Raw genomic sequence first — 15,005 nt, forward strand, 5'->3', positions numbered from 1 at the left:
AACAAGTTAACAGTGAGAAATACTAAAAAACAAACACAATATACTTGTTTTACTGTAGACCTGATACATCAACTTTACCCCATCCACGTCCTCTTCCACTACAACAGCGGTTAGCATTGGGTATTGCCATCACATCACTTAGGTGGTTAGGGTTGCAATCATTACCTGAGTCACAATGAATTAACATCACTATATCAGTTGGCTGCTACTTGAGAGTGGATTATATTATTTTACATGATAGTACACATAGTATACGAAAGGTATGTTCCCAGAGGCAAGTTCCCATTCGGAATTTCCTCCACTGCCACTAAAGTACTAAAAACACATAATTAGTCTTTAAAAGGTATGAAGATGAGAATTAAATGTCCTGATGAAGATGAGGATCACAAGCTCAGATGGGGGAGGAAATCAGGTATGTCATTTTCAAAGGAACTGTACTAGCAATTCCCTTAAACAGTTCAGGCAGACTGTGAAAAACATGAATTTCGATTGCCAGATAGGGTCTTGAACTCTCATTCTAGCAAAGTTAAGTACAGTGTCTTACCATTACATCACTTTCTTGTCAGTATTTAGAAATGTCTTGTATTTATGTACAATTTTAGAAGAAGGAAAGGTATCATACTGCACTACACTGAAAAAGCACTAACTTTCTGTACAAAAGTTTTTATTGAACTCCTTACTCCCAGTCAGTAACAAGGTAATACATTTTAACTATCTGTAATGCAATCAGAACAATTATCTAGTATAAATATTTCACTTCTCATAATACTGTACTGCAGCAATAGATATATATTAGGCCTTTCACTGAGATTGTAGTTTCCACATAGAAATTGCACTTCCATTTCAGATGTGGCTCTACAGGTGAAGAAAATTATTTTAAAACAAATAATTTTGTAAAGTGATATTCATTTCTATTTAAACTTAGTCAGTAATTGAGTCATTAACCAGTTTACTTGAATTCTATACAAGAAATGTTAGCTGATCAAAAATAAAATCATCACTGATGTCCCAGTTCACATACCTTTAGTAAGATTTCATATTTAACTGCAATTTTAACACTGTGAGAGAATTTACAGTGGATTGGTTTATACATTAGACATAGTTAACATGATGTTTCGATGTTCATTAATATCACGGCATATCATTTAAAATTTGACAAAACTTCGTTAGTAATACTACAAGACAGTCTGAACTGTAGGCAAAGTAAATTTTAAAATTCAGTCTAAAATTCCATGTGAATATCAACAGTAGCCAGAACAGTCATGAAGTATTCTTCTACAACTAAAAAACACTATATATGCATCATCAAAACATTTCCATTTCCAGTTAAAACATGACCATTGTAAAACGAATATCAAAACAATGGGTATTTGTAGTGCACTACGACTGTTGCTGAGTGAACAACAGCTTAAATGCTAACCACTTTTTGTCGTATAACAAGAGATATCATTATAAGGCCAACTTTTTGAGACATCTGTTTTCTCAGATATGAATAAAAATTTCATGAGTTTATACATCTGTAATTTGACATCTTTTTTATACAGTCACTTCTTAACACACTATACAATTATACAGAAAGCACAGTTGCAGTAGGTTACCAATACACTAGTTCTCAATATATTTGAGATCTGTCCACTCACAAAGTTCGAACAACTGCTGGAATAACTGGAAAATAAAGCACTTTTTTATATACTGCTTCTAATGTGGAAAACAATAATGGATTCATGAGTAGGAGGAATATTTTTGAAAATAGTAAACTACAATACCATAAATTTTTCAGATCATGCAAGAATAGGTAGCTGTTTACCATAATAAAGTACTTTTTTCCCTTTTCTATACTAGAACAATTCAATCTACATTCTGTTTTTATAAAACAATGTAAAATTATGCTTCATATTATATATTGTGTTCACTGCTTAACTTCAAAAATCAAATTGTTCAAGTTAAGGTTGATATAATTGTTCAGATCTGTGGGCTTATTGCAAAAATCTTCCTAACAAAAATTACATTAGATTAAAAATAGTAACTTTTTCATTAGGCATAATAAAAAGTATCAAAATTTGCCATCCATAATCTGATAAGTTGAGACAAGTGAGCTTAGATTACAGTCTATCTGCAAAAAGAGGAGCACGACAGTTTTCTAGTCAATTAACTACACTGACATGTTACTAAGTTAATTCAGAAAACAGTTTTTTTAAAAGTGTAATGTTGTCACACATTCAACTAATACATCATTGTTGCTGGAAGAACAAACAGTACTTGCCTCTGCAAGGAACAACATTCTGCTTTGGTGGACATATTCGTCAACATGTGATAACAGTGACAGACAAAACCAAATATTTAAAAATTCTTTTAACAAATTGGATGAGGCTATTTTCTTTCTGGTACTCAATAACTTGGTACAGAAACTGAGGTTAAAAGAGTGTGCCACAAAGACAGTCTACTATAAAAATTTTGGTTACATAATATTTAAAATGTGTTTTCCAAATATACAAATGACAAGTGTCAATTAGTTTTTGAGTTAGAGATGCACGATTCAAAGATTTAACTTGCCAATAGTTGTATTCTTTCATGTTATTTTTTGACTGATTCAGATGCAGAAGTCAAAACACGAATGGCTTCCTGATAGAAACAGTCCGAGGAACAAATGAGATAATGAATGTTGCACGAAGAGAGCACATATGGGTAGGTGGACTGTGTCTGTGGCTCCCACAGTTATAGAAATTGAGCATCTGCAAAATTTTAAACTGTCATTCCTTTAATAATACCAGTAATTTGGTTAACATTGCTATTTACCACTGTGAAATTTCAAATTAGAATATATATTTACATCACTTTGCCACTGCCAGTTGATACTGATTTCTTTTAACTTCTCTTCAGAATGGCAAATCATAAAAAATGTTTCTTTGTAGCAATGGGAAATCCGTGACAGACTACAACAATTCTTATATACGTTATAATAATAACAGCATGTTTAAGCAAACTAATTCACAAACCAAACATGTCATCACCACAAACATTAGGATTTTGAACATACAGCAATTTCACATATTACAAATTAAAGACAGTTATTCCATGCCCCATTCATTCATGGCATCTTTAAAAAAAAAAAATAATAATAATTACGTAACTTTGAATCTCTTCCTGCAGGACACTTAAAATTACAGCACTATTCATTCACAAAACAGTCAGTGAACTGAATGGAACATTCATTAGTAGAATGCAAGCCTTTCTTATGCCACAAACTAGCAGAATGATGGTTTTGGAATAAATTGTAACATCAATTCATGCAAAACATACTATTTTTCCACTGACTTCAAAAACAAACACATCCTCTTAAATGAGGAAGCAAATTGTAGAGAAAAGTGGATACTGTTTGCTTACAACTCCTAATAAGAAAGACAAAATTCACTCTAAAATGGGTAAATTTAGATCATAACAACAATGTGTACATGTATTAATGGAATGACAGTGCCCCATTCATTTCACTTCATAGCATATTAAGCCTTAAAAGCAGGGCATGCAGAGTTCAGATGAAGGGCATCAACCAGTTACTGTTAGTAGGACAAAAAAATGAACATGGCAAGATTTATTATGCATGGTGCCATATATGAAAAATGACCATCACACTGATGAACAACATCCTAATTAGTTTTGTATCTGTTTTACAAGATGCAAATTACCTAAATAACACTTGTTTGTTGAAAAGATATAAATACAAAAAACTTCATTTATTTAAATATCATGAAGTCAATACTTGACTTTTTAAAGTATAAAACATATAAAATTATATATCAAATATTTGCAGTACACATAATTATTTACAGATTTAACAATATAATTTTTTTCCAGAAAAATGACATCTCTCTTCACAAATTAATACAATTACGAAAGTAAGCCGCAAGCCTGTAAAACAGGTTTATTACTTATATCATCTCAAATAACACTACTAAATTTAAAAAAAAGGAAGGTCGACATACATTTTGTAACCTTTTTACATTTGTACAAACAAAGAAGTGGCAAGTTTTCTAAATTGATAATTTTGTCTGTGTATTTAAAGGCGATGCTTAAAAAACTCTTTCCTTCAAATTAAAAAATTAGTTCAATTCATTTTCACTCTAATGAAAAATAATAGGCAAGACACATCCATTCAGTAAATAATGTTGATATTTTGCATCACTATTTCAATTTTGATACTGTATGATTTGATTCAGTCCACCTTTTTTTTTCCGAGCTGAATTATAAAACACCTACAGAATAAAAACTGTTGTAAAGATAATACGACTTTGGCAGTGTTATAAAACAATATATTTCCTACAGTATGCATTCATGCGCAGTGAACTGGATATCCTGATACTGTAATTTACCAGACATTCATATACATAATATCCCTTCCGTAACTCCAAAGAAAATCAATCACAATGTGGCAATTATATCAGGCCAGTATTACAATGACTGAAAAATCAAATACATTGACAGATGAATATGTGATTTGTATGCAATACATAGCATAATGCTTCATTTACCAGTCTAATATACACATTAGATTTTCAGCCCTTATTATATCTTATACAGAAATCATTATCAATATGAATAACAGTTTCTTAAAATATTAAAAGTTTTAGAGCAACACATACATAATGTCTGAGTCTCACCAAACATATGCATCTGCCAAGCTGTCACATAATGTACGGAATATCAAGCAAATATCTTTGCCCTTATCTTTCTAAAATCAGTACCACAAACTGATACACAATCAAAATATTTAAATGAGTACAAAAAATTAAACTGAACATTTAATAGTACTGTTATAGTGAAAATGATACTGAACTTAAGTTCGTCAAACAGTTTCATGTTTTTGTAGCATTCTACCACATTCTACCAGTGTCATCCATACATATGGCAAAAATTTTATACTATAATACTGAAGAATGTTTACAGAAGTACTCACGACAGATACACAAGCTGAATGCATTGTGTTCTCACTGAAGCACAAATTTTTGATATACTTTTAACTGTTCTTCAGAGATTGTTCCATGTCACAACAAGTAAACACATACAGAGAACCATATATCTCAGTTAAATATTTATTTACTGACATCATGTTTATATTTATATGCTAATTCTTTATTAGAAGAACTATTTACAACACATCTCTTGAAATATCATGATGGAAAAACAGGTTAAATGATGTTTCTCATGTGGCCACATATTAAATTTCTCTCGTTTTTACCACTCAACAGTTGCTGATGTAGCAGAGTACACTTGGAATTTCTTGGTAAATAGATATAGTAAACAGAGACTGGAATGGTATTAATAAATTGCTGGGAAAGAATTCGGGGGATTTTAGACATCCATGACAAAAAAAAGAAAGAAAATATTTCCGGTTTTAACAAACATGTATTATTATTATTATTATTATTATTATTATTATCAGTGCGATATACGAATGAGTGGCAACAGTTAACATAATCTGTGTAATATTTAGGCCATGAGGGGATCAGTTCAAAGAATTTTATCATTTACAGTACTTCTTTTAGGCCACAACGACACTGTGTCTTGGTGTTTTATAACCAAATTTTTTTATGGATGTATTCTTGTGGAAATATTTTATGCAAAAAAAAAGAGTGAAGCTTTACAATAACTACTCAGTTGTACAAAGGAGCAGATTTTGATGCAGTCAGTTTTATGTAGGAATGTCACTTTAAAAATGTTAGCTTATTTTGCAGTATCTGCAATAAGTGCAATAAATTTTCATGCAGTGTATTAAGGCTACTATTCATTTCTGTGCATTTTTAGCCACATTTGGAGAAGAAATTGTCAACATAAATGTGTGGATATCAGGAAACACAGAACAATACAGGCAGGTCATCTCATATTATCTCTATTAGGTAATGTCTATCAGACAGTAAAATTATGACATGTAGCAACTAATAATGGTGCCAAGTCTTAAATTTTGAAAATAACTCCCCTGGTCCCAGTCTGCCACCTAGTGCAGTGCACATAGTAAACGACGCCACGAACATAATTATAGTTTATCTGGCGCATTAAATACTGAATAATTTATAACTTACAGTATTTAATAATTCCTGACTAATGGAAGTTTTTAAGATGATTAAAACCAATAAAGTGGTCTACCTGTAACGATTTGTGAATAGTCAAAACAGTGTTTGGGAAACTATAATGCTTTTGAGACAATAGTATTTCAATTTTGTCACCTGTGCACACCCGAGTAACCAACTAAATGTTTCAACATCCAAATAACCTACAATTTTTCTGTCTCCTAGAGATTTCTCTTGATGCTGTGGAACCAGCACTCTGGAGACAACAGTAAAATTGGAGTGTTTCTGTTTTACAGCAATGTCAAGTTATTAATGGAATGGGAAGTAGTTTTAACCTGTCGTAAATGGTTAACAAGTATATATTCTTCTAACTGATAGATAATTTTGTGTCAGTAACAAATCTGAGGCATTGAGAAAGCTAAAATCTCTATTGCATCCTTTTCCTTTAGGAGTTGGTTCCAAAGCATCAGGTCAGAGCCAACAGACAGTTTTTAAGGAATATGGAAGAAGTGACATCTTAAAACTTTGAGTCATATTGGTTGTGTGGCCAAAATCAGAGGAGTATTAAACGCTGAAAGCTGATGTCTAGTATTAGTCCCACATAGTCACTGTGGCTCACACGTGGACAAGTGAGATGGTGAAAGCACTGCTTGAGAAAGGCAGGGATCTTGGTTTGAGCCCTGGTGTGGAACACAGTTTTACCTTGCAAGGAAGATTCAAAACTGCAAACACTCCAGCTTAGGCTGTGGCTAAGCCATTTCTCCACAGGACAGAGGTACTAGCGGAAGCAAAGCTGCAAGGACAGGCAGCGAGTTATGCATAGATAGCTCAGGCAGAGTATTCTCTGTGAAAAGCAAGGTTCTGGGTTTGAGTTCCAGTCCAGCACATAGTCTTAATCTGCCATAAAATTTAATAACAGCATACTATTTGTTAAAATGTATGAAATTTTATATGAGCTGCTTATGTTTCGGAAACTTTTTAAACTGCACGCATTTTGTGTCGTCGTACAGAATTTCTGTACTATTTGAAATAACTGCTGAATATTGAATTTTTAATTCAGACTGCACTGGTAACATTTAATATCACTGATGTGCAAACAAGAAAACACTGATGAGACACATTCTTTAACTGAGAAATATGGTCCTCATTATTAAAGTCACAGTTATGATGTCAATGTATTTACCTGGTACATGAATAAGTGATATAGTACATGTAAAAAGCAGGAGCCCAAGGTGTCTAATATACTTAAAAACCTACAAATATTGGTTAATGGATCACTGTTTACATAAACACAATTTACACATTATAAAATGTTTAGTCATTCGCAACTTTAACAAAACCGTACCTCAGTTGTCGTAAGAGAGGAAATTACTTATCCAAACCATATACTACCAACTATACAATATAAAAGGATTAGTAACATATTTGAATATATAGCCATAACCATCCAGGGCTTTCACTCTGACTGACTCACGGATGCGCGTGCACGCACGCACGCACGCACGCACACACACACACACACACACACACACACACACACACACACACACACACACACCACTTTCTTTCTGCCATTATTTAGTAAAGGCAAAGAAATATGTAAATGAGTATTGCTGGACTGAGTAATTATATACACTATAATGTTACAAAAATAAACAATTCAATAAACTGCAGTACATAATAGTAAAATCTGCAACATGCAGATGCAACATTATGTTACAAAATCTAATAGAGAGCTTGACAGGAACATCTTCATCATGTTTTGATGAAACGTCTCCAGCGTGTCCTGGCCACAGTGACCCAACTTTTGGCTGGTCAAAGGCGTTCCCTTCGATAACTTTCCCATCGTGCATCATCAGACTCGTGAGTGAGGTACCTAATGCCAACCTGCTTCTCTAGTTCTCGTAAATCGCACCATGTTTGGTAATCCTGCAAAGCAAAAATTCATAAAGATGTTGCTGAGCATCTGCTGTTAATGGTGATTATGGCAGTCGACAAATGGCTGATATGGACAAATTCATTAGAAAACAGGAAAATGAATATTTGTAACAGTTTCCTTATAATGTGAGGGTGCAACAGTGGGATTCATTATTAGATATTGCCACAAGTCATGCTGTAAGCAGTGCAGAGTAGAAGCTAAGGTTGCTAGCTAGCATGTGGGCTACTGTAGTGATTCGAGAATTTCTGTGTAAATTCTAGAACCACTTAGCCTTCTACCATCTCAAACACACAATATTCAGGATATGAGAGTGGGATAGTTGAATCCTACCAACTGCGCATCACGTGTTTGTGTGTGCAGGTTTAAAATCAGTAGCGGGAAGAAAGTAGACGTGGCGGGCAAACAGCACCGATAAGTACCTGTCGGGCAATCCACAGATGTTTTAGTGAGTGTGTAAGGAAGAACCATGGAGTTTATATGCAGCTCTGTGCTTACTGTGTCATTGACTATTGTTATTAAAACAAGGACAGTTGAAAAAGAACTCTTGGAAACTATTGACGTAAGCTTGCTATAGGGAAGACTTATGTTCTGATTCATGTTATGGTATCTAAGCCAACTTTCTTTTAACTTTAACTCAATTTGTTTCTGACATTTGGCTGTACAAGACACTTACAAGAAGTTACATACTTATGTGGAAAGTGAGAGTTTTATTGTGTATGGAGGTTAAATACATCGTTAACTGACGAAAAGTAAAGTTTGTATGTCTACTCATTTCATAATAGAAAGAGTCTAAAAATTCCTGTACCTAGCGTTATTCTACGGAGAGGAAGTCAATAGGGTTAGAAGGTGGCTATCTGTGTGAAAGGACCGAAGAAATGAGAGAAGAAGCTGTTACGTGTTGCCATAACAACCAAACATAATAAAACAAGGGAATTACTCCCAGAAATTGGAATATGTTCAAGTATCCAATGGAGCAAAATTTAAATGGAAAAATGGTGACGAAATAAAAAATTGAAATTGGTAAAACAGCAAAGAAGATTTCGATGTATTTGTCTAAGAAGAAATACGCATAGAACGCTTCAACCGAGAAGCTCCAGTGCGTGGAGTATACAGCTGTCACACACATCATGGGAACACAGATGTGGAAACCAACATACATCTGACGCTGCCAGCACCAGCTTTTGTTCACTGGTGCTGACCTGCCTCCACATCCGCGACGTGAATTCTACTCCTGCTGAGCGTAAAACAAAACTTGATTACTTTAGTATGAAGTGGTACAAGATACTGTTGAGTGAACTTTCATTATGTAATTATTATATTTAAAGTTAGTTAAAATGCTTACGAGAGCTAAGGTATATAAAAGTATGGAAAATATACAACAGTTTGGGGAAACTCAAGACCCAGCTATGGTCATGAAAATTAGCAAAGAAGTGCCTGATTGGGCTGAGTTGATATATTTAATCAAAGCTCAGAGTCTTAAGTTAAACTCATTAAGTTCTCATTTAAATACCCAGAGTGAAACTTATATGCTCAGAGTGAAACTTTAAATATTCAAACGACAAATTTATGTTTGTTAAATGCCGAAGTTGACCCTCAAAGCAAAGAATTTAGTAATCTATGCGAAGGCATAGGTGCATTGATAACTGAGTTCGACATTATAAGTAACAGAGAATTTAAAAGTAGATTTAAAGAACGAGTTGACAAATTCTTTGACCACTCATATAAATCATATGTTTACAGACCTTAGTCAGAAACAGAGTAGCACTTTTCAAGATTTATCGAAAAGGTTAGAACTTAACATTGAGAACAAATGTAATAATGTAGAATATGAACTTATTGAAAAGTTAGGATCTTTTGAAAACGTGTACAATATTAAGTATAATGATTAGGGCCCGGATTTTAATGACAAGTCATATTTTTTTTCTGAACTATAGGGTGAATTTTAGAACAATTTATACACATATCCAGGCATTTTAGTGTCGAAAAATGTATTTTGATTGTGCATATTAAGTCATATTTCAACAAATTTTAGTAATAGGTCATAGTGTGGCTAACTTTTAGTATAATAGATCATATTTCTGTCAACTTTTGCCAAAAATGCATATACCGTTTTTCTCGTATCTTACGGGACACACGAATAAGGAAATGAATATGTTGCCCACGAGACAATATTTAATGTGCTATTATGAAAGATAAACAGATAAATTAGTACACAGCTTTATTTCTCAGGACTGTAGCAGAAAATCGGTGTACCACAACAGTTGTTTTGCGAACATAAAACATCGTTGCGCAGAGTCGACAGTACACTCTCAGAGCCAACAAAGGCGGCTTCTGCCGTAATAATCATCGCAGTCGCACAGATGTTCCCAGTAACCAGTTTGAATGCAGCCTTTGCCTTGTTCAACATGTCTAAAGCAAAGTGCTCCGACTGTGTGAAGTTGCGAGGATATGTTCGAGAATTTGGAGAAAAGTTCTTTAGTACTGATGGGAAAATATTATTTTGTAAACTGTGTGAAACGAAGTGCTGAAAATAACAGCAAGCAAACGTTGTTATTTGAACAGACAGGTCAATCGTCAACCATGCAATCATTCTGCAAGGATTTGTGTGAGATGATGGTGTTCTGCAACATCCCATTGGGAAAGCTGAAGAATCCATGCTTCAGACGGTTCTTGGAGAAGTACACAACACACCCAGTTCCAGATGAATCTACACTGAGAAAGAACTACTTATCCATATGCTACAATGATGTGCTCAACAAAATACGAATTACTATTGCTGAGCAAAAGATCTGGCTGTCAAGAGATGAAACTACGGGTATTAGTGGGTGATATATTGCAAATGTTGTTGCTGGTGTTTTAAAAGTTGATGGCCCTGGAGATATGTTCCTACTAACGTGTGAAGCTCTCGATAGAGTAAACAATTCGACGATTGCTAATTTGTTTGACAACTCTCTGAAGCTACAGTGCCCGGATGGTGCGAAAAGAGACAATGTTTTGCTGCTTGTACCAAATGGTGCTTCATATATGGCTAAAGCGGCCAAAGGGCTTCAGATTCTCTACCCCAGTATGGTGTACGCCACTTGCTTTGCACATGTGTTGCACAGAGTTGCCCAAGAGGTGCGATCAAATTACCCTGACGTGGACAAATTAATATCCTGTGGCAAGAAAATCTAAGTGAAGGCTCCACTAGGGGTACAGAAATTCAAGGAAAAAGCACCTTCAACGCCCCTCCCACCTAAACCTGTTCCTACACGATGGGGTTCTTGGCTTAATGCTGCTGAGTATTACTGCACCAACTACACTCAAATAAAGACAATCATCTGTGAGCTTGATAGCGATGAATCAAGTGCTATCAAAATTGTGAAAGAAGTTTTTACAGATACATTGTCTCAAAACTTGGCATACATCAACGCCAATTTTTCACTGATATTAAAAGCCATCAAAAGACTGGAAGCTGTTGGCACTCAGCTATGTGAGGCCCTGAGTGTTGTGCAACATGTGCAGAGTGAGTTGGGTCAAGCTCATGGTCATGTGGCTGACAAAGTGAAAACCAAATTGCAAAGTGTTCTCCAATGGAATCTTGGATATTCTACACTGTGCAAAATTAGTGATAGTCTTTCACAGAATGCCGCAACATTTGAAGATACCGAAACAAACCTGAACTCCAGTGACCTGGCTGCCTTCAAATATGCTTCAGTGATGTTTTGTGAAGTAGAGAGGAGCTTTTCCAGAAAAAAAAAAAAAAAAAAACTATCTTGGAATTCTACCTATTGCGCTTCACACGTTTGTGTGTGCAAGTTTCAAATCAGTCGCAGGAAGAAAGTAGACGCGGCGAACGAACGGCACTGACAAGTACCCGTCAGGCAATCCATAGATGATGTTATAGTGAGTGTGTAAGGAAGAACCATGGAGTTTATATACAGCTCCATGCATATTGTGTCATTGACTATTGTTATTAAAACAAGGACAGTTGAAAAAGAACTCGGAACTCTTGATGTAAGCTTGCTATAGGGAAGACTTATGTTCTGATTCATGTTATGGTATCTAAGCCAACTTTCTTTTAACTGTAACCCAATTTGTTTCTGACGTTCGGCTGTACGAGAGACTTACACGAAGTTACATATTTATGTGGAAAGTGAGAGTTTTATTGTGTATGGAGGTTAAATACATCGTTAACTGATGAAAAGTAAAGTTTGTATGTCTACTCATTTCATAATAGAAAGAGTCTAAAAATTCCTGTACCTTGCGTTATTCTACGGAGAAGAAGTCAAGAGGGTTTCCAGCAGCCGGCTGGCCAGTAAAGAAGAGTGGCTGCAAGTTCCAAGTAAGTCACCTCGTAAAGAAGTGGAAGATGGTTTGGGGGAATAAACCAATATAACCCAGATCCACACTCACACTTTAAGTCGTTAGACTACCAGTTCAATTCTGATCAGCAGAAAATATTTGTTATTTACAATTTATCATTTCTAGGAGGTACTTGAAATATCTTAAATTTGTAATGTTTGCATATTTTGGAAGAATTAATGTTTGTATAGACAGCAGCATTCTCTATCTAGGAGGCAGTTCTGTTATGTCTGTACACTGGTGTTTGTAATAAGTGTGCTTTCAGTGCTAAGCACAGCACTTCACTCATAAGTCTGCTTTCAGATCTGGAATTCACTGCAGTTACAATGTGACAATGTAACTAGAGGACGAAAAGAACTTTTAATGATATCTATTAAAGTACTGGTTACACCTTAAGTCCTAAGATGACAATTCTTGTGAGCACTACATATAACTGAAATTGTTGGATGTGAGGTCTGCCAGTTATGCAAAATACCATTCTTTCTCAGTACCCAAATATGTTTTGGCACCACTGTGCCATCAGTGGGTTTTCATTTTTATTTATTCTGCAATGTGAACAGTTTTGTTAAATAATTATAAAATTACGTGCATCTTTAGTCCAAACAAAAGATCATTTCTTTTTGTAAATACCTTTACATTTGGTGGGCATGAATTTTCTGGATCCCTTGTGTGTTAATTACTACAGGTAGCTTGTTATCTGCAACCAAATGATGCTGATGAGAAAGTATTTTTCTGGGAGTTAACCTATCTTCTAGAATGTAATTTAGATTGTCGTGATGTTTTCGCGCTTATATTCGTTTTTACTTACGTTTTCATGTGGAAAGCACTTCCATTCTTCGCACGATATCGAGGTGTTGTGATGCACACGTAACTATAACAAGTATTTTCCACAAATAATGTAGTAAAACACTTTTCACTTCACCAAAACAGTGTGATTGTGGTTTGTTGTGTGTCCCAGCCCACTCAGTGTCCATTTGTTCACCAGAGAGTTCGGCGCCAAATTTGAATTTTTTTGCATTTTATCTTTGTGTGTGTGTGTGTGTGTGTGTGTGTGCGCGCGCGCGCGCGTGCACGCGTGGCGTGTGTCTGCTCTTTCGTTTGAACTAAAGATGCACGTAATTTAATAATCATTTAACAAAACTGTTCACATTGCAGAATAAATAAAAACAAAAACCCACTGATGATGGCACAGTGGTGCCGAAACACACTGGGTACTGAGAAAAAATGGTGTTTTGCATAACTGGCAGACCTCATATCCAACAATTTTAACTGCAAACACGGCCAACACAAGGAGCTGCAAATCAAAATGTTGAATATAATTGAAATGATCATTCAAACTATCTACTTTTCCCTTGGAAGCTTAAGCCCTGGTAGAGGATGGCAATTTATTATAAAATTAATAGTAGTACAGCAAAAACACATATGAACATACAGTCAAATATTTGGCTATCATACAAGTTGCAAACCACAAATGTGGATTTGCAAGCAATCAATAAGTTGAAAATACAAGTTAAAGTCTAAAGCAGCTGCTAAGGAGAAGCTCAGAATTAAATACTAACATACAAAGATAATGAGGAGGCAAATGTAAGAAAGAAACCAGAAACAAGCGAGGTAAAGTAAGTTAAAAGGAAAAACGTTAACTGATATAATCCACTGCTACTGTTATTTATCTTCTGCTTTTCTCACGATTTGAGAACTGAGATAACTTTATCTTCCTCCATCTTTATTTGTACCATCTACTCAATTTTTTCACTTTACCTAAATTTCATTTTGCCATCAAAGAATCAACAGCTTTTCTAATAAGTTTTCTCTCTGATACTGTCTCTTCACCTCTCAACCAACGTGTGTGGCACAATGGGTCAAGTGCAAGATTACAAATTAAAGCTGCTAGGATTCAGTCTTTGGTAGATTTTATTAAGTTTACTTGTCTTCCACGTCCAATATTTGTATTGCTCTTTTGTTCAGTTTTAGGAAACCAAACAAAGAACACATTTGGCAACACTGTTTCTTACAGGGTGCTGGAATTTGCCAATGCAACTGTATGATTGGTTAACTTCAATGCTAATTAACTTGGAAACGTGGAACAACTATTTCTCAGCCCAACATACCCTGTAACACTCTTACACGCTTTTCACACTGTTTCTGACCACCCTGTACATGTGAAAAATGTCAAGTACCACTGTAGTTCAGAATCCATATTCACCTTTAGTTAAGCTCCACAAGTGGGTGAGTAAAGTCAACTCAAAGGTCAAAGGAAGGGACAGCTATATTGCCTGTAATAGAACAATGCCTAGTCTAGCACTGTGGCAATTAAATCAACTTTTAGGTTGAGGACAACTTTACCTTACCCCCTATATCCTTATTCACAACTGGTAAGAATGAAATTTTCTTATGGATAGTGCACTGTTAAATTATCCTGTGTTTAATTTCAAAAGAAAAAAAAAATCAAAAACTGGAAGTCATAAACTACAATAAATAGTATATTTTCTAGATGTAGAAATATATAATTCATTCAGTAGTTGGTGCTTGTTCACCCTTAACTACCTGACATCGGTCTCAGAGACTCTCGAGGCTTTGTTTTTAAAAAAAATTTCCATTATTACGCACGTGACAAAATCGTCAGTCAACATACTTTTTTCCTTCCCTCGCCAGTTAGTGCC

The 15,005-nt window shown here is 34.9% G+C and overlaps 1 protein-coding gene across 1 annotated transcript in view; it reads right to left on the reverse strand.

Moving 5' to 3' along the window:
• Positions 1-1,870: 1,870 nt before the first annotated feature.
• The window catches only part of LOC126183883 (serine/threonine-protein kinase D1), a 222,842-nt gene continuing 209,707 nt past the window's right edge, over positions 1,871-15,005 (reverse strand). The window contains exon 18 of the mRNA XM_049926192.1: positions 1,871-7,991. Within this exon, the coding sequence (XP_049782149.1) occupies positions 7,878-7,991 (114 nt within the window). The 3' untranslated portion in view covers positions 1,871-7,877. The remainder of the gene's footprint in view (positions 7,992-15,005) is intronic.

Source organism: Schistocerca cancellata, chromosome 1, assembly GCF_023864275.1.
Source record: "Schistocerca cancellata isolate TAMUIC-IGC-003103 chromosome 1, iqSchCanc2.1, whole genome shotgun sequence".
NCBI classification, from domain to species: domain Eukaryota; kingdom Metazoa; phylum Arthropoda; class Insecta; order Orthoptera; family Acrididae; genus Schistocerca; species Schistocerca cancellata.